The sequence below is a fragment of the Carettochelys insculpta genome, chromosome 8 (genome assembly GCF_033958435.1).
Source record: "Carettochelys insculpta isolate YL-2023 chromosome 8, ASM3395843v1, whole genome shotgun sequence".
NCBI lineage: Eukaryota > Metazoa > Chordata > Testudines > Carettochelyidae > Carettochelys > Carettochelys insculpta.
The window spans coordinates 47,759,521-47,780,717 of NC_134144.1; the positions used below are offsets into that span (position 1 = coordinate 47,759,521).

Sequence of the window (21,197 nt, forward strand, 5' to 3'; positions counted from 1 at the left end):
AATTAAGATACACCATGAAGCTTCAGCAGACATATCAAAGCTATATATATGTTCATCAGTCTCTGATGAAGCAGAATAACCTACCTCCTTAAAGTTATCAAATGCAGATAAAATAATTTCATGTCCTCCTCTGACAAGACAAACAGCTGCTAACAATTCTAAGACAAGAGCTTTTGTTCTGTTAAAAAAGAAAACACAACAATTTGTTACAATAATGTGATGATTCACCTTCTACCTCATTTGTAAGATGCATGTGATCAGAGTGAATAAGATTATTTGCCCTCAGTATCTCTTTACTTAAGTGCAAAAATTTGATTCTGCAAGGTACCAAGAACCTCCTGCAACTTTCTGAGCATCATCAGATCCAAAATATTTGGCATCCTGTAAGAGAAAGTTTGGACCACTGTGATTTCTTTCTGATTTAAACTATAGGTTGAACCTCTCTAGTCTGGCACCCTCAGGACCTGACCAGGGCTGAAGAAGAGAATTTGTCAGACCATGTAAGGTCAACATTGTCTAGCAGCGTTACCAACACTTCCACTGCTTACTGGGCTCTTGGAAGACATTTAGGGGTGAATTACAGCTAAATAACAGCACAGAACACTGAGTGCCAGGACTGGTGGCTGTAAACATACTTCATGAGACCACGGGAAACTTAGCCACACCCATGATAAGTGGTCATCCAGCAAACTAAAATCACACTGAATTAAATATGTTGCTGGACGAGAGTGCCAAAGTAGAGAGGCTCAAAGTGTACTTACCAAAAACATGTACAAATTGTATTTCTGTAAATTCAAGCAAACTCTGCTGTCCATCTGATAGTAACACACCAAAATAACCTTCCATAATGCAGTGAGTGGTTTTATATGTATTTTAAAAGGGAATCACTTTACAAAATTCAGGCACATCACGAACGGTAGCGTGCGGTTAAAGGGAGGGCAGTTAAGCTACTAGTATGACCACGTCCAGAAGAACTACTGACAGGCACTAAAATCACTGACAGATAAGGAATTAATTAGGTGCTTAGGAGCTCCGTCTTAGACAGAGATGCCATTTTACTCTCAAAGTGTTACAGTAAGACCAGGAGAGAAATAGAATGTTCACCTTCCTGACAATCCTGTATGAATTTTTATTTTACATTTTTTAAATAAAATTCTAATTGCCAGTTTTATCTCTGCCTCACAAAAACCACATGAGGATCAATGGGATACTGTTCATGTCCTCCAATTCAAGGAAAGGAGTTCACAGCAAATATGGGAGGAAGGGGCAAGGCCCACTAACCCCCAGATCCATCTTGTGTGCAGAGGATCCTGAAATCCTCCAGGCTGGTTGCAGCAGCCATCTCCCCCATGGCTGCAAAGTCTGCCATTTGTATTTGCATCCACCACCACTTAGGAAGGTTTCTTTGGTTATACCTAGCTGGACACAAGAGGAACATGCTGAAGTTCCCTGACCCTGCCCTCCAATTAGCCCAGTAACTGGTGCAGTGCTCCAGCTGCATAGTGTGTATGGTTATGGTGCTTGGTCATGTGGAGCATATAGCATAGAGCTGTTGCTTCCTTCTTTCCATATAACAGCCACCCTCAACCATTCAATTCACAAGACAGGCCCCCAAAATCTTAAAAAGAGTGAAACTTTAAGCCACCATACATTTTGGTTTCTTCACTTCTGCCTTCCACTCTATGAACCTCTGGAGTTCCTACTTTTATTAAAAATGAAAGCTGCGTTTCTCAGTCACCTGACTACAGCCAATGGAGCTTTAAAACCCCCACCAAATATCCTGTGACTGGGACTTGGAAATACCCTCCCGCAAGCCTGACTAGGCACCAACTTTCACCAAAACAACATGATTTCAGATGCCTGCACTCTAAACACAAAGCATGGCAGAAAGACTATGGTGCTATGGTCATGTGTATCATCATTATTTTGTCTTATTCCCAGCAGAGCAAGAGCATGTGGGGACTGAGAAAGTGGAGGAAGCAAGGAACATGACTGTTTATTACAGAAATGCCCAGAATGTGAGGACTAATGAAGCCGTTTCATTTTTTTTTCACTTTGTGCAGACACTGTACAAATTTAGAAGAAAGGGGAGCTGAACAGCTTCTAAACTAAGGTATTCCACTTTGCTAAGTTGTAACATTGCTCTCACTAGGTCTCTTACAAGACTCCTTTCCGTGCAATGTTTAAATCAAGTTAGTCACACTAGTCCAAACCTCTAATACAAACCCATGCTGTAAATTACCAGTAATCCTGGGTCTAAGCAAACCTGATTTCAGTATAATTTTAACTAGTTTAAGTGCATCTATGTTAGGTTGCACCATTGCATCTAAATTAATGTATATATTCGGGCATCAAAATCTTGTGCCCAGGCAAGTTTGAAAAGTGCTTCTAAAAGCTAACAAGTACAGTATATTCTGTACTTAACTAGGCCTTAAAATCCTGACATCTTACCTGGGATTCTTGTTGTTCAAGCTTAGTGCAATTTCATTAACAGCATGTGGGTGTGACATGACCATATTGAATCCATACTGAAATGGAAAGAGGAAATCTGTTTCAGTTTTGAGACTGCAATTATTATTTTAAAAATTCCAGTAAATCACATATCTGTGACCAGTTCTGGCAACCCTTCATAGCTTAGCATGCCAAACAAAACTTAATCAATTTTACAGTATCAGTCAGCACATTTACATTTAATATTGTACATACCAACTATTCTTCTACCAACAGCATGGAAAGTACTTTTGGTTTGGCTGTAAATCAGCAGATAGAGACTAACAAACTTCTGGAACACCAATGCCAGCCCCTCAAACTTTTCTTTTTTCCTATTTTTTGCCCCTCTCATATTGGACCTTTTCGCCAATCAGGTGTGTCATTTACTCTTCAAAGAGAAGTTTTCACTTCAGTGCAGAATGGTGTATATATTCTAATATGCACATACCTATATAACTACTGTTTACCATATTTTTTTAAGTGAAATCTGCCCTCTGCCATTTTCAGAGAATTGTAACCGTTCTATATAATTCCCATTTAACTTCACATATACGATGTCAATATATCAGGCTGAATGCTGATTTCAACGACAGGAGTGCAGCTCTCACTGAGTTAATGGAAACTGCCCTCATGTAAGTGAGATCAGAATTCAGTTTGTAATGAACTGAATATAAATACAGCCAATATACCATACAGTAACAAGAAAGAAAGTAAGCCTTCACAACTGCTTTACTTTGAAAAATGAGTATTCCTAATTTTTTCTACCACTCTCAAAAAACTGAACAGTAATCTTGTCAAAAATCATTGAAATACAAGTACCTGGTAATTCATTATGGCACGTAAACACATGATGCAGACATGAACATCGTCTTTTTTACTCACTAGTCTTGAATTTTTCAGTGTTCTTCTGCTTGGCAAGGTATTATACCTGCAAATAAAAGAGCAATTTGTATCAGTCAAAGGACAAATTCTGTAGGTGTTAAATGCAGGGAAGCAGCTGCATGTCTCCGCTATTTATGAAAACATGCAAATTCTCTAGTTCTACTAGGTATACAAGAAGCCAATAGCTAACTAGACACTAAATACAAGAACAAAAAAAGAAGCATCTTCTTCATACTAAGTCTCAGATTATATTCTGCTTATGCCACACTGTGCTAGGTTAGCACAGGGGTAATCTGTATTCCACAGGTCTCAGTGGCAGTCTTCAGGAAGAGTAACACTCTTGAGTAAGGGAAGAAAGATCAGGCTTGTAACTGAGAGCTCTTTTTGCGTCAATCTTCCTGGTTTCATCAGGTAACCTTTCTGCATTAGCTGAGGTGACTACAGGCAGTAAGAAAGCAGTCCTATCTGCAGCAGTAAGTGAAGCAATGAAAGCATTAGAGTTCAGCAACTATTCTTTGTTCTTGGATATTTTGGCATCTCTCTGAATGCAGATACTCCAGCATTAGTCACTGTCAGAGTGATCTATTAATTGCTACCATGCTACTTCAGGCCTGGCAAAACCACACAGTATAAAGCCTGTAACTTGCCAGCTCCTTCTTTTCCACATAGTGCAACCAGTGCCATTATCAGTAATTTTACTCACCTAAAGACAGATAGCTGCACCTTTGATGGAAATATGACAACAGAGAAACAGTTGTCCATAAAAGTAAGGGTTCTACACTGACCTAAATCCCCACATTTTACACTAGACTAAATTCTTTTTATAAAGCATGAGCAATCACAAGGATGAGTCCAAATACATATAACAAACAGAATTTTGCTACCTGAATAATAATATTATTTTAAAACCAGGTTCTATTAAAAATGATGTCTCTTTTTCACACTGAAGAAGAAGTTTCTGAATGTCCTCTAAAAGTATTTTGGGGGTGCAGGGAGAATCAGCATTATAGAGCCTTTCCCAAAACAGACACTTATTTTAATTATTGTTTTTAACTACCTACAGACCCTGGTAAACCACCTTAAATCCTGCTAGGTGAGTCAAAGGAATTAATAAAAAGGGAACTCTTCAAATTTGCCATTTCCACGGACCATTTCAAAAACACATTTCTTCTCTTCATTAGATAGCAATTTGAAGACAAAAGCAAAACCAGAGCTAAGTGTAAGAAAAAAAAAATCAATGTACAGGTTGAACCTCTCTATGCCAGCACTTTCTCGTCTGTCAACATTTGTAATTCATCACAATTTTAGTCAGTGGGACAACCACATATCATGGTGTGTCCAAGTTTCCTGCTGTCCTATAAAGTTTGTTTACAGTCACCAGTCCTGGCTCTCAGTGTTCTGCACTGTTATTTAGCTCTAATATACACCTAAATGTCTTCTAGGAACCCAGTAAGAAATGGAAGTGTTACTAATGCTGCTAGACAATATTGACCTCCCATGGTCCAGCAAATTCTCTTGTTTGGCACCGGTCAGGTCCTGAGGTTGCCAGACTAAAGAGGTTCAATCCGTACAAGAAAAATCCAGTTACGTTCTCACACACTTCCACTAATATTTAGTGGATTTAGAAACTGAATAAATAATAAGAAAATAGTAATTATCACCATGATCATCTTCTGAAATGAACTACCAACAGCATGACAACCACAATATGCACTGCAGATTAATATCGAGTATCAACCATCTTGTATCCCGCAAATTCAGAGGATCTAATGGTTCCCTGGGTAACTGTGAAAAAGGAATAGAAGAGCGCCTATTTTACCACACGCAAATACATCTTAAAGAAATGGAGGTGAAGCATTGTATTGAAAGATGCAGATCGTATCAGATGTGCATGGAAGGCCTCTTGGAGATGGAAGTTTACGTCAGCTGCCACACTAAGAGAGTGAGAGAGGCTGTTGACTTCAGGTACTGGGAGCTAGTTAGTTAACAGTGTATGTTTTCACATCAGCTGTGGATGCTACATCAATATTTAAGTCCACAAAACACTAAGATTTATCGATATCAACACACTCACTCTTCTGTCTTAATCTGGCAGCTGGACTGTAACAGTGAATAGGATGAGCAGTGTTTTCTGTGCACACTCTGTATTTTACCTTTTGCGGAATCTGTTCTGTTCTGTTTGCTCTGTCCATGTTGTGGCATGCTACATGTCTGCATGGCGCTCAGCTGCTCATGATCATATGATGACATTGTCATGTGACCATATTTTGTATTGTTACATCCATTACTGCTGATAGTGTTGCTTCCTGAAGATGTATATCTACAAATTTTGTCACAATAATATCATCCTCTCATTTTAACATTTGGTCAGACTGCATACAGCAAGCCACTCTGTCTATTGCTGTCTATTAGCTTGGCTGAATTTGTAGATCTGGAGCATTTAGTATACAGTAGGCTCGCAACATTCACAAGGGTTTCATGTTGAGAACCCTCATGAATGTTGAATTTTCGCAAATACCAAATACAACACCTGCTGGGGCTCAGAAGTAAGGTGACCATCTGTCCCACACTTGGGATGCCAAAGAGGTGTCCCTACTTATTTTTAAAATGGAATAACTGTCCTGTATTTGGGCCCTCCGGGGGCTGTGGCAGAGCAGAGTGAATTGATTTCGTGATTCTTAAATTCGCAAATGTTGTGCCCTTCCTGTAGTTTAAGAGCAACAGAATGCTACAACACACATACCCATATTTAGGGTCTGGTTTTATGTTCCCTGAACACACAAGTTTAATAGGTATGTAGGGAGTTCTAGAAGTTCAGAGCTGAGCTCTCAGATTTTAGCTCACTTTTGTGAATTTCCCTTTTTTCTCCATGCGGGCCAGTAAACTTGCCGTTTGAGCCCAATGTTTGTTGTATTTGTTATCTTCCAACTATCAAATTCAGATCTCCACATCTAGGAAAAAAGTCTTACCATCAATTAAGAGATAGTGACAGTTATTTAAATATTATTAAATTTTATATAAATTACACAATGAGTAATTCCATTTGAGAAAAAATAAATTCATAGGTAAACCACAACGAGTTTACGTGGTGCCACCAAGTCCAAAAAGAAGCCTTCCTCACACATGTGCAGGCATCTTCACATTTAGCACTGCAGTTTTCATAATTTAGCCTACGCAGAGTTTTTCATTGAAGTGCTTAAAAAAGGGGGGAAAGCTGATCCAGACTTTGGCACTAATCAATCTAGTTTCAATATACAACCTCAGCTTTTAAAATGAAGTGTCATCTCATCTCTACCCACAGCCTGAATTGAACTGCAAACACATTTCTGTGATGTCTAATGATGACATACTTCTAAAGCAATAGCCATGTGTCTCACCCACGCAAAGTCATACGTTATCTGTTTAGTCTGCAATTTAACTTCCCAATCGTCCTCAGGATCGTGGAAGTTTCTGGGAATGAGGCTGTGCCTGGTATGTACAGTGTGCACACCTGAGTTTCTGTTAGTCTGTGCTTTTCTTGTTACCCTGTTTCTTTGTTTTAGGTGTGTTATTGGTTCCCCTCCTTATCTTAAAAATGACACTCAGCACTAGACAGGATCAGGCCTCAAGTTTATTCTGAAACATAAAATCAGGCAATTTTAGCAACTTCAGTTGCAGCCCTAACATTAACAGATTAATCCACTACATCTACCCATCATTTAGCACTTATTACATGAACTTCTATAACTGGTTTGAGTAAACATTTGTGACTGCTAAGCAACTGCAATACGTAGGCTGCTTTTCTTTCTATTTTCACAGGCTATGTCTGTACTACAGCAATCTGTCGGCAGAAGTTCCTGTTGGAAGAGATCTGTGGACAGAAAATAAAAACACAAAAACTTCTGTCAACAGAGTGCATCCACAAACAAAAGCTGATCGAAAAAGCAATCCACTCTGTCAACCAGAGTTGCCGGACTGCTTGACCCTCTATTGACAGAATGGCTGACCAGAAGCACAGCAGACAAGGCTGCCTGGTGACCCAGAAGCCTTGTCTGTCAACAGAGGGCCTCCCAAAGCATCCACGTGGCTTTTTTGTCAACAGATTCTGTCAAGAAAGGTATTCTGCCTTGTGGCAGAGAGACAGAAGGCTGTAGATTAAAGTGCCGAGTTTTATCGGCATACTGTTGACAAAAGGCATTTTGTGTGTGGACGCTCCACAAGTTTTGTCAACAAAACCCCACTTATGTCAGCAAAACTCTCTAGCGTAGACATAGGCACAGTGGGAAATTCACTGTTTACCCACATAATGAACTCAAGTTATCTAAATGTAATATAAATTGATTATATATTATTTAGGGATTAGATCTATGCTGACCAGGTATTGAAAGCAGTGCATAAATGAAGCATGAGGTAATCAATGGGACTAAATATGTCCCATTTGGAGGCTCCACTTGAACAAGAACTATCTATTTTGTTGAAAATGGAGAAGAAGCTGAAACATAATTTTCTCAGTTACTTGTAGCCACGTAGAGATCATTTCTGCAGTTCTTTCACATCTGTTTCATGATGCTAAAGAACTAGTAATTTATTATTTGAATGTTAGTAATCAAAGCTACTGTTACCTTTATTATACCACTGTTCAGAAAAAAAGTTTTCAAAAATCCCATGTATCATATTCTTCATTTCCTAATCTCCTTTAAATATCTGTATCTATATCCATATATATTGTCAGTTGTAATGGAGGGAAACAAGCCTCTTTATGCTAATAAAAGATGACTTGGAGAACAAAAGTCAGGATCTAGAATTTCAGGCTGCCTGGACTGCCAGAAGAAACAGACTCTGGGGAGTGAGAATATTTAGAAGTTCAACGTCTTTTGGGTTTATTGTAGGCCCCCACTGCTTGCAGATGACAAACATCTGATATTTACCCAACGACAACCTGAAATCTACTCAGTCTGAGAAATCTTCTGACCCACTCTCCTAATTACTTATTTGTGTTGCCAGATGCCTAATCAAATCCATACATTAATGAGGACATTTAAGATGTTGGATTTGTAATCTTTATACATACAAGCAACAGTTAGGCATATGTATCCTCTGAAGAAGCAGAAGAGATTCATGGTATTTAAACAACAGCTGAAGGCAACAGGTATAAACATATCCTCACTTTACCTGGCAAAACGGCAGCTAAACAAAACTAGCAGACGTGTCTTCTGAGAGTCCACGCTACAAAAGAACCTTTAAAAGCCAGTCAAAAAAGTAAGAGAAAAGTTATCTAATCGACCACTCTGCTAGAAGCTGGCTAGCTGTCCAATCCCATGGACTCTGACAGGCTATGTTCAGGCTGCGGGTGCTATTTTGGGATACAATGCCACAGCTTTTTGCAGAGCCTGAAATAGCACCGCTAGTTAGGGAGCGCTATTCTGGTTTTGCTGGCCCTCATCATGTGAGGTAATGAACCAGCCCCTTACTCTGAACTTCAGTGCCGTATGGATGGCACGAAGTTCAGAATAAGGTATTTCAAAATAATTTATGCAACTTGTGTTGCGCAAATTGCATAAACTATTTCAAAACAATGATGCAGTCTAAACATAGCCATATAAATTAATGTGGTACATGGGTTAACTCCAGCATCCATCTGCATGGTTTTGTTCTGTGCTTTGGGTTTCCACTTAGGGCAATATCCCTGCCTCCACTCCTCTATCATCAGCCTACGTACCAGGGAACCCAGTGAAATATTGTGTATTCATTATGCTCACGGAAGATTCATTGAATTTTGTGGCAATTCAGGGTGAAGAACAAGTACAGAATGCACAACAGAAAGCTGCAGTGCAGAGGAAATATTCATACTGCAGACTGGGAAATGGAATTTTGCCCTTAATTTCAATATGCTCCCTCTAGTAACCACTGTTTGTTTCAAAGAGACGTAAGTAACAGACTGGTGATGGCTTTAGCATGTGGAATTCTATACTCTGATTCTATGCACTGGAAGCAGTGCTTTTTTTATTTAGTGGCAACTGTAATACTGACCAATGACATTTTTTCCATCATAGCATCACAATATATTGGCAATAGCTCAGACCCCTCACTTAGAACTGAGCCAGACTCGAGTGGATGAAGTTATGCCCTGATCTTCTATTGCTTTCTCTTCACTTCTTGTTACCAAACCATAGGCCGATGTGAACATTCTGAAGATTGTTGGTTTTGATTTCCTCTCTGCTGCATGTCAAAAATTATGTCATTGATTGTATATTTATGCTAGTAATTATAGTCGTATGGTTCATCTTTTATTGCCTTTCCCCCTTTTTTAAAAAAAAGCCTATAATAAGTGGTTTCTGAAAAAGAGAGACCCGTACCATGTGCATGTTCCCGTAATTTATAATAGTTTCAACAGCTAGACACTCATGGGGAAAGGAGGGAGTCATGTGTGGCTGGGTTATTTTATGTTTGTATACTTGTGCTGACGTCTACTGTGAGGATGTATGACCGAATTGTTCCAAATATGTTACACTTGCACTCATATGGAAAAAGCCAGTTCAAGGCAAAGGAAAATTGTTGCTGATTATACATTACAGGCAAGGTTCCCTACCCTCATCCAGATTTACTAACTGACCATTTCAGTCCTCCTGCAACCACTTCTTTGCCTTCATTGAGTTTACTAACAACATGTTAAATGGACTTAGTTTTTGTGAAAGGTGCTGAGCTGATGCCTTTAGTGACTGGAGAGCTCTATTTTGCCATTGATGTGATGCAGCACAAATTTCCATGCTTGTCATCTAGCTAGCCTGAAGACCTCAGTGGTTGAGAGACTAGTTCAGTGTCCATGTTCATGCATTTCCAGTACCACTGCTGAGACAACCTGCCAAAAGAGCTTATTTTTCAGTACTTTGCAGGATCTACCTGCCATTCAGGCAACTTCTACACACCCTTCCTGGACAACTATAAATCACTTGGCACCTAATGTACACAAAGTGAATGGAGGCCCCAGTACAGAAAAGTGTTTAAGCACATAACTAACATACTGACATCAGTGGGACCACTTACATGCTTAAAATTAGACAAGTGCTTAATTGCCTTGGTCAATTAGGTCCACTAGATTGCATTGTTATTCAGTTGTTGAACTATCTAGCTCAAGGTTTTATGGTCTCCCTATGACTATGATGAACATCTTCCTGTAAAATTAATAATAACCAAAAGAAAAGTCCCCAGTGGACTTCATGAAGTCACAGGCACTTCTGTGTTTCTGAGATCAAAACTTTGCTTGTAGGTTTTTTTTGTTTTGGTTTGGTTTTTTGGGGGGCGGGGGAGAATTGTTAGAGATTTAGGGATAGAAAAAAGTGCTGTGAATGTTCAAAGCTGTGAATGTTGTTCTGATGTTGGCAAGACTCTGGATTTACCTCATTCTCTCCAGTTCCACTGACTGAGAGATAATAAACTCACACTCTACAAATGCAGGGGAAGGATGCTCCCAAAAGGTTGAGGCTTAGAATACGTTTTAAAAGGACAACACCCAAAACCACTGAAATAACTGAGGCCTATCTGCAGCTCCACTTTAGCTTGACCATAAACATTTGCTCCAGGTGAAAAAGGATGTATGTTCATGACTTAAGAGAAACTTATCCCACTGCCATATTTTATTTTTAAATAAGGAAATAGACCCAGCCGTAAGGGGCAAGAGGAGCAAGTTGATCCTTGGGCTCCATTCCTTCAGAGCCCTGCATGGGGCCCCACTTGTCAGGGTGCCACATAGGCCCCGCAAACCCGTTGGCTGGGCCAGCAAGGAAAAGAACTCTTGTAGCTGTTTCAATGTTGCAGACATACAGGCTCATGAACAACAAGTGACCCCGTTAAATTTGAACATTAAATAAAGTCATTAGAACCTGAAATACAGGCATTACAATCCTGTCCTAAATGAAAAATTGAAAGAAAACCAATTTGGAGGGCACCTTGTCACATCCAAAATATCTATAGATGCACACACAATATATTTAGGGTACAAGCAACTCCTGAAGTTCTTATCTCTTTTTAACTCAGGCAAAATTCCACAGATTCCTATGATAGAAATTAAGTTTGTTTGAGTACAACCCAAGTTAAGACCTCAGTATTTGGCCTATTCATCATGCATGGAAAACATAAGGGAGAAGGGTGCTCAAGAATTTATATTAGCTTCAATTTGCAATGAGAGCATGACTCTCAAGTGAGAGTCATGCTGTCATTAGAGTTAAGTGACAATAAAATCCATGAAATACCACTCTCTATCATGTATCGGAGGGGTAGCTGTGTTAGTCTGGATCTGTAACAGCAACAAAGGGTCCTGTGGCACCTTATAGCCTAACAGAAAAGTTTTGAGCATGAGCTTTCGTGAGCACAGACTCACTTCATCAGATGCTGGTCTTGGAAGTCTGCAGGAGGCTAACATGTATTTCAGTTAAACAACACACGTTTCTTGCTCTGCTCCCCTTTTGTGTTTCCTGTACCCAATCTTGCTGAGCTATTTCCTGTTTAAAACATACTAGTTGCTATGAAAACAATTATCAGACTGGAATTATGCAGAATTTGACACTAAATGCTGAAGAAAGTCAATTAAAGTAACGACTTGAAAAGAGATGCATAACTTTGGCCATGCATAAGACAGAGACAATCAAATGGACAGGAAAACAAGGACAACATTTTCAATTATGAGGGATTCACAGTAGGGATAAATTGGGCTTACACCAATGGAGCTGCATCACAATAAGGGCAGAATTTGTTCTTACACCTACTTCACAATGTTGTTTGGTATTAGTTCTTATTCACTGTATTTTAACTAAACATAACTACAAAGCAGGCATTTAGGGCAACCCAGGACCATAAGTGCATGTTACACTGCAATAAAAGTCCTGTGGAATGGCTACAGCTACAGCCCAAATGACTACACTGCAATTTTATACTCTTGCAGTCCCAGCCCTGTGATCCTGAGTTAACTGACCTAGGCCCAGAGACTCAGCACCACAGGCTTTTTTACCGCAGTGGAGATATACCTTCAGGCTTGTCTGTATTTACAGGAGTGTTGCTGCTCCAGAGGTCGATCTTTCTGGATTCAATTTAGCAAGTCTAGTATGGCCCCAATAAATCAAATACTAAGGGCACCCCTGTTGACCCTGGTACTTCTCTCAGTTGCAAGGATAAGGGAAGTCAATGGGAGAGTTTCTCTCATCAGCCTCATGCTATGGAAACAGCACAGAAAATTGATGTAAGGTACACTGACTCCAGACACTCATTTCACATCACTGGAGTTGCATATCTTACATTGATTTTCCCCCCTAAAGTAGACCCGGCCTTAGTGGCTCCCACTAAGCTTTGAAGACCTACAAAAGTTAAAAATGGTTAGGTGTAATTCAGGCTCTTAGAATAGGCATAACCCAAGATGCCTGCAGTAACAGGAATAATAGTACAGTTAAACCTTGAATTACATGTGGGTTGCGTTCCTGTAACCCATGTGTAACTCAAATTTTTGCATAAGTCAGGGTGGGGAGATGGGAACGAGGCTGCAGCTTGGTTCCCAGCTCCCCTGCGCTTGCAGACCCAGAAAACGGAATTGCCCACCAGGGCTGGTCAGTTTCCTGGCTACTTCCTCCTACCTTCCCCCAGAAGTGTGGCTGTCAATCTGGGAGAAGGCAGGAAGAAAGGGTTGTAAAGCAGCATCAAGTTGTGCTTGTGTTAAAGTGAGTTACATGCAACTTGAAGCCTTGTATGTTGAGGGTTTACTGTAAAACTGGTTGTAAAGAAATTGACATAAATTAGGTGCTGCTGATTTGCACACAAACAAAAAGTTAGTTTCAGAAAACAGCAAAAAGGCTTTGAAAGTTAACTTAGTTCCCCAAAATGCTGCTTTCCTGTGAAAAAAGGAACATTGGTTAGAAAATGGTCCATACCTACTGTTCAATATTTAGGATGAAGCACTTGGAATACTGCAACTAGATAGGGGCTTTGGGATCCTACTTGGTTATACTTCTGCAGTGTTTTCAAATGCAATTCAAATTTTACTATTTAGTATTATGTAGCCAGATCCTGAGTCCTCAATCAGATAAAACTCTCCTTAGGTCTGAGTACAAGTAAAGAAGAGCTTCAGCCAAAGTTGTTATTACGAATACAAAATTATGTAATACTTTATGGTTTCTGTATGAATCTTGTAAGACTGTTCACATGAAAATAACTGTTTCAAAATACAATTTTCATTTATTTTTCTTTTTACAACTCACTCTACAGAACCAAACTACACTTTGAAATAGGAATTATAATGTGATAACTGCACATTTCTGGAGCTGGCAGCCTCCACTTTGGCCATAGTTCCTCACCAAATACATGTGGTTATCAGATTATAAAACACGGGCAGCAGCATTAAATATTCTGCTACCATGTACTACACAGCTCTCCTGGGTGCAGCCTTACACCTGTGACTTACGAGATTTTCCAGCTTGAAGCCTCACCAGCAGAGTGTAAACTGAAGCCGCTCCAGAGACAGTTGGGTGAAAAGCAGCTCTGGCGGCGTTTGAACTGAAGTTGTTCAGGCAAAGAAACCGATCTGATGGCATTTTGGAAGTCGGGTGAGAGTGGATTAGCAAAAGGTAAGGAATGAAGGATAAAAGGAGGAGATTTGGCAAAGTGAGAAGAAGCAAAAGTTGGGATACACAGGAGGAAAAAAGAGTAAGAGTAAGAAGAGGATATGTGAAAAAGGAAAGAAGGATGGAAGGAAATGAAAGGAAGAGAAAAAATGTAAGCAAAATGTAATGCACTCCTGCATTATGCACTCCTGGTATATTAGTCACATACACCTCCCAGTAACAAAGAACAGGACTAGAATCCACCTGAAATAGCATTCTTCTACCATAAATACCAGACTTTGAATCCCACAAGTAGCATAAGGGAAGGTGTCCTATTGGTTTTCTCAGTTGTAACAGGAAACAAAACAATATCTTTTAAAGGACATTAAAATGGCCCACTCTAATAATTCAGTGCATCAATGAGAATAAAAAAAGCATTTATCCTATGCTACATTTTCAGGAAAACCGTCTCCCCTGGGCCAACTTGATTTCACTTCATTTTACAATTCTGTGTATTCTCAGCAAGGATTGTGTCCAGCTCCAAGTCTCCCCTTTTTATTTTTCAGCCTTCTGAAATTCTTGAATTAAATCATCTAGACTTCAGCTCCATTCCAACTACTGCTGTACTTGAAATGCACCCATTTATCCCCTCATCTGGGACTAAGAAAGCCTAAGTTAGCAGTACTTGGCAAGTCAAATCTAACTTCAAGTGGAAGACCTAGAATACATTACTAAATATTTGGTGATACCAAGTTTCTTTATCCACGCAATTGCTGATATTAACCATAAACATCCTAAAGGGGCCAAATAACTGAAACCATATGTCATTAAATTCTATCTGCCACACTGAACTGATGACACAGCTGACTATAGTGGTACCCTAAAGTTGTTGTTCATTATGTAAAATAACACAAAAAAGTATGCTTGCAGGGTGAAGATACATAAAATAGTCACCCTCTAAGTTATTCTGTCCAATATCACAAACTAAGTAGAGTCAATATGTGTTCAACTTCTGGAGCGGGGACCTCAAAGCAAAGCTCAGCGTGATGACAGATATGATGGTGGTATTGCAACAGGAAAGGGTCTTCCCTTCAATTCAGTCCTCCTCAATGATGTTAAGGGGGCAATATGCTGTTGGATATATTGCATTTTGTATAAGATGTTCGTTAAGAAGGCCCGATCACTTGCCGTCATTAAAGTCTCCTTGGAACCGTCTGAAAGAGATTGCCCCCAGCATGCTAGCTACATTCTAATTTGAATAATTACATTATTCAATTTCGTAAGTTACTCTGCCATTTAAAATGGACAACATATTCTTGTCTTAATCCTCTTAACTGTTGCATAGAGCTGCTGCGTGCTGTTAAGTTACTGCTTCACTCCACCAGAAAGCTGGTTGAGTTTCAATGCAAAGTGTTGTGTTTCCTACATATGTCACATCTATACTGCAATGTAGGAATGAAAGGTGTTACAAAAATGCAAATTAATTATTATTATTATTGCTACTACTTTAAAACCAAGTTGATCCGCACTCATGCACCCACATTTGTCAGGTAGTCCTATTCCCTGATTAAATGGCCATACCGTAAAGTAGAATGCCTGCCAGAGCGGGAAATGCTATTGCCAACTGGCGAGGGTAAATTACTTCCTCTATGCAGGTCTTCAATAGAACGGCTCCAAGGTTTGGATTTATCCATTGAGTTTTCCACATTGTTCTCCAAGCTTTCAAAGTCAAAACTGAAAGAAAATAGAAATTCCAATGTAAACTTACACAAAAAAGATACACACAGCTTTTTTCCTTCCTGTGAAACATCTGCAGATTTACTAAATCCCAACAGATTACAAGAAAGTAATGCAAAATAATTTCCCTTCAGCTGGAGCACAGTGTTAGAATAAATTACTAAAGTACATTTTGCAGCAAATTTGGACCTTGAAAAAGGAGAAATGAGCAACACAAGGACTTTAATTTAAAAAGAATCAAACAGCCATGAATTAATCTGATTTCAATGTAAAAAAATGCAATATTGACTGATTTATTGAGGACCACCACAGTCTTGGGATGTGGACTGGGAAGCTCAATCCTGTCTTAATTTTATTTTAATAAATCAATACATGGTGCGGCTATTAATTTAGTTTCATCCATCAATATGTGAATGAGCATTTATTCTGGCTTGTTGGCCAAGGCTGATCTTGACCCATATGTAATACATTATGAAATACAGATTTTCTTTTATTTTTGACTCTTCACCCAATTCACTGACATTTACAGCAAGGCTTGGTTATTCTTCTTACACTTTTTGAGGTTATTACTTATGTTTACCATGTGAGAGAGAAAGGAAAAAAAACCACTCTGGCAAGTTAACTTACTTCCATTTACACAATTTTAGGAACAAAATCTTTAAAACAATCTGTGTGCAGTTTTTCCAGTGTTCATAATATTTTAAGCATATAATTTTCCTTCATTAATTTTACTACAATTCCACCAAAATTCTCATTTCTCTTCAATGGAAATATACATCTGCATATAACCAACCTAAAAATAAAACTTTGGCTCCGCTTAGCTAGAATTTGCATGAACAACTAAGTGTACAGCCTAGGGATATAAAATCTCATTTAATCAGTCAACCATTAAGACATTAAGTTTAACATTTAAGTTAACATTACATTTTACCAGTTAACAAGTGAATGGGAGGAAAGTCCATCTGCGATGGATGGTGGCCGTTCCAGCTGGGCTGACGAACCCCTGCCTGCAGTGCTCCTTGGTTGGGCCTTATGTAGACGAGAGCTAATATGGACAGGCCCCACCCCGCCCCCTCAGCAAGACCCATGGGGCTAGAGAAGCACCCTGCACGCAGTAGGCGGGGAGCTGCCCAGCCCCCCTACCAGTTAGCTGTAATCCTTAAGCCTCATCCTTCTACAGTGAGCCTTAACAGTTAACCATTAACATCCCTAATACAGCCCTCTTTTCTTAACACATTCATTTCGTACAAGAAATTAAATGTACAATTGTATTAGGATTGGCATAATTCAATTTTTATTTCATCTTAAATTTTGACAAGGATTTTTTCAATTTTGGTTGATTTACATTTTCAGTCATACAAAATTATTAGATTTAATCATTTTAAAACAATATTTTAAATATTTACATTTTCACAGTTTCAGGAAAATGAAGGGGGTTGGGCAATAATTATTTAATGACACTGGACATTGATATTCAAAAACTTAAAGCTTTAAAATGGTTCATGCATAAATTCAACAACACCATATGATAAAAAGCCACAAAGCAAATACCTTTAAATCAAACTCTAGTAAGTTCTCAAGCAGCAATTTTCTTACCTTGCCAATTTGTAAATTCACTGGTGGATTTTTTTTTGGGGGGGGGCGGGGGGGAGCAGAGGCGCATTGGTTTATGTGCATACAAAGACATGGAAATTTATCAATACTTACCGACAAAACTCAAACCCTTCCAACCCTATGATGAAGTTAAACCCTCTTGCTACATCTATACTACAGCAATCTATCGACAGAAGTTACTGTCGGAAGATATCTGTGAACAAAACTTCTGTTGACAGATCATGGCCACACACAAAAGCAGATTGCTCTGTTGGTCTGCTCTGTTCATAGAGAGAGGCCAGACTGCCCGTCTGCCCTCTTGACAGACCAGCCAATTGTAAGCACAACAGACAGGGCTGCTCGGTGACCTGGAAGCCCTGTCTTTCGAAAGAGGGTCCCCCGGAGCATCCACAACAGGACACTGGAAGTGAGAGGTGGAAGGAGGGTTGCAGGTAGGGGGCAAGATGGCCCCTCTCTTGCTCTGTCCCAGGTCCCCACAAACACAGGAAGGGATAGCTCAGTGATTTGAGCATTGACCTGCCAAGCCCAGGGTTGTGAGTTTAATCCTTGAGGGGGCCATTTACGGATCTGGGGCAAATAGGTTTGAAAAAAAAAAAAAAGGACAGTGCTTAGCCCTGCCAGGAGGGCAGGGGACTGGACTTGATAACCTCCTGAGGTACTTTCCAGCTCTAGGAGATGTGTGTACCCAATCCACATCTGGCTCTGACAGCATAAATATATAAATAAGGTTTTTGGTTTTCCCTCTCTCTGAAATATCCTCTGATCCAACATTTGGGAGCTAGTTTTGTCATTTGCTCTGGTTCTAATGAACCAACATAATTTTGGGCCAAGCTAGCGCAATGGAAACAGCTTTAAAGGAACAGCACAACCTTTGGCTAGAGGTTACTCTCTCTGCCGCTCTCTCTCTATGCACTAGGTTGGGCTGTTCTGCAAACCTTTATGAACATAAGCTATGGTTTACTTACGTGACTGCATACTGTGCAAACGACAAATATTCCACCAGAACATCCAGGCCTTTATTTTCTTCATTCAAAAACTCCCTGACCCAGCTGTTAAAAAAATCATTAGAAATCAGTGCATTTGATTGTTTAGTGTAAGGTCAAATCTTAAAAAATTCCTTCCTCAGTTAATTTACAAAAACATCCACATGTGGAAGGATATATACTGAGCAAAAAGCTTTTCATTTCTCACTCAAAAAGCAAGGGCTCAAAAATATACCTTTATGTGTGGAAACAAACACCTCTGCAGCATCAAAAATGAAAAAAAAATTCTCTACTACTAATTTCTATACCATGCACACTTTGCACTGCTCTGGAAAACCTATAAAGCTATATTTCTTTTCTTTTTAATACGGAAACCTGTTTCTGGTACTTGTTGCCCATTTCCCCATCACAATTAAGTTCCCATTGAAAAGCCCTGTATAATTAGTAGTAGTTAGTAGCCATGTAACATGACGACACTACCAAGGTAGCTGAGGCTTCCTTCCAAATCCACATTCATCTCCTCTCTGGCACAGCAAGCTGCACAAACCACAGAACTGGCCAATATTAGAGCAGCATTTATGGGCTTCTTGAAATGCAATAGTCATATGAATCGGCTTCATTTTTTCCATGTACCAGCAATCAGCAAAGAAGTTATAGGCCACAAAAAAAGCTGAAGAAGAGTAACATCAAAGCTACAGGATGATGTAATTCATACTTTAAAAAATAAGCTTGCCTTCTCAAACCAATTCAATTTTACATTGAAAAAAAAAAAAAGCTTTAACTTGTTAAAGTAAATTCAAGCCTCTAAAGCAGAGCCGTGCAAAATATTTACAACAAAACCTAACATCCTGCAAATCTAACTGGCTTTTGCTGCAAAAGTGAAAACTTCAGGGTTGGTTTTTTGAATTAATGCAAGGGGTGAAGAATGGGTGATAATTTAGCTTCCACCTCCCACTCACACCCTCTGCTCTGGTAGCTCCTCAACACACTAGCCTGCATAGTAACATCTGTTATTAGTGGATAATTTACCCCTAGACCTAACTGACAATCAGGCAGTGAATTATAGCACAATTACAAATCCCTCCTGGGTTTGGTCTTGGGCAGTGCATTTGTGTGTTTCCCTTCACTCAGGGCAGACTGTAAATATACAATTACCCCTAAATAATTCTATATCTCCTGTTTTTCTGCCCCCTTTCTCCACCCCACAGAGCCAGCTGGGGACTAAATACTTATAACCCACCCTCAAGATCCCAGTTGCTCAGATATCTGCAAACCCCCTCCCACCCCAAAGTGTCTTGTACTGATGATACAATATCTGTGTAATATCCCAAGAGACTGTGGGACAGTGCCAAGGCTTGTCTACTTTGCCATTCTCCTGTACTGTAACTTTGTCACTCAGGGGCCGTGTCTACACTAGCTCCAAACTTCGAAATGGCCATGCAAATGGCCATTTTGAAGTTTACTAATGAAGCGCTGAAATACATATTCAGCGCCTCATTAGCATGCGGGCGGCCGCCGCGCTTCGAAATTGACGCGCCTCGCCGCCGCACGGCTCGTCCCAACGGGGCTCCTTTTCGAAAGGACCCCGCCTACTTCGAAGTCCCCTTATTTCCATCTGCTCATGAGAATAAGGGGACTTCGAAGTAGGTGGGGTCCTTTCAAAAAGGAGCCCCGTCGGGACGAGCCGCGCGGCGGCGAGGCACGTCAATTTCGAAGTGTGGCGGCCGCCCGCATGCTAATGAGGCGCTGAATATGTATTTCAGCGCTTCATTAGTAAACTTCGAAATGGCCATTTCGGAGTTTGGGGCTAGTGTAGACACGGCCAGGGTGTGAAAAGTATCCTTCCAGGCACAGACAATGTACTCTACAACGCCAGTGTAAACAGGCTCCAAGGACTGGGAGTCACACTCCCCTACTCCCCTCATGGAGATGGTTCACCTACAGCGCTAGGAGACCTCTCTCCCAGCACTGGTGCTGTAACCTGTTTAAAGGATACAAAACAGCCCTTATGACAGAGTGCACTCCATTAACCTGAGAACGGTGCCAGGTCACACCCACACTGCAATTCATTACAAAGGAAAGGATACATCTTTCAACTCCCATCCCAGACTGCCGTGAAGAACTATTCAAAAATCCCTATTTTTTCCAGGCAGAAAATCAAACTGGCTACTCTTCCCCCACCAGACTCAGAATTTCAGACATCTACCAAAACACCAAAAAGATGATAGCTCCTAGCAGCGCTGACATGTCGATTTGAGTCTACGAACAAACAAATGGAAACAACTCCTTCTTGTTTTCAAATTTTGTGAAAAGGAACATTTCAAGAATGTTCACACAAAAACATAGGCTATGCATTATGATACTACTCATCTCTTACAATCTAGTCCCATATATTCCAGAGAAGCTCATGGGATTATTTTTATTAATTACCAGTAGCACTTTGAATGTGCTCAAAACCCAGTGACACCAATATGACTTCAACACAAACATCTTAGAATCTTCCACAGGGTTAAGAAAGATGTACTTAAAAATTATTAGAGAGTGGGGTAGAGGGGAAGCTGTCTTGTTTAGAAGGATTTTCTTCTCTGGAACCCCTTTATCAGGTAAAATCAGCTGTGGGTGGATGACTTATTTTACACTGTGTAACAACAGCCACATAACATCACTCTGATGTTGTCAAAGAATTGCACAGATTTTAGCCACAGTTGGCCATGGACTGTAATGGAAATCGACAGGCTAACTCTGGTTCAAGTCTCCAGAAATTCCAGAGTGAGATGATGTGCTGTAAACTTCCACTGAAAATTCCATGGAAAAAAATTGTCCACAACATTTTGTAGCTTGTCCTTTCGCTGCTGACAAACAGCTACAATTGCTTACAGATTGCACTGGCTTACTCTGTCAGATTCTTCTTGAAACTTTGCAACTCTGC

General features: G+C 39.9%; 1 protein-coding gene across 4 annotated transcripts in view; it reads right to left on the reverse strand.

The window, feature by feature from the left end:
- Positions 1–21,197, reverse strand: part of FMNL2 (formin like 2) — a 273,735-nt gene that overhangs the window by 75,364 nt on the left and 177,174 nt on the right. For all 4 annotated transcript variants that reach the window (XM_075001076.1, XM_075001074.1, XM_075001075.1 and 1 more), the window contains exons 5-9: positions 18,251–18,334; positions 15,516–15,668; positions 3,310–3,418; positions 2,452–2,528; positions 85–178 (exon numbers count right to left, since the gene is read on the reverse strand). In XM_075001076.1, coding sequence (XP_074857177.1) covers positions 85–178; positions 2,452–2,528; positions 3,310–3,418; positions 15,516–15,668; positions 18,251–18,334 — 517 coding nt within the window. The remainder of the gene's footprint in view (positions 1–84; positions 179–2,451; positions 2,529–3,309; positions 3,419–15,515; positions 15,669–18,250; positions 18,335–21,197) is intronic.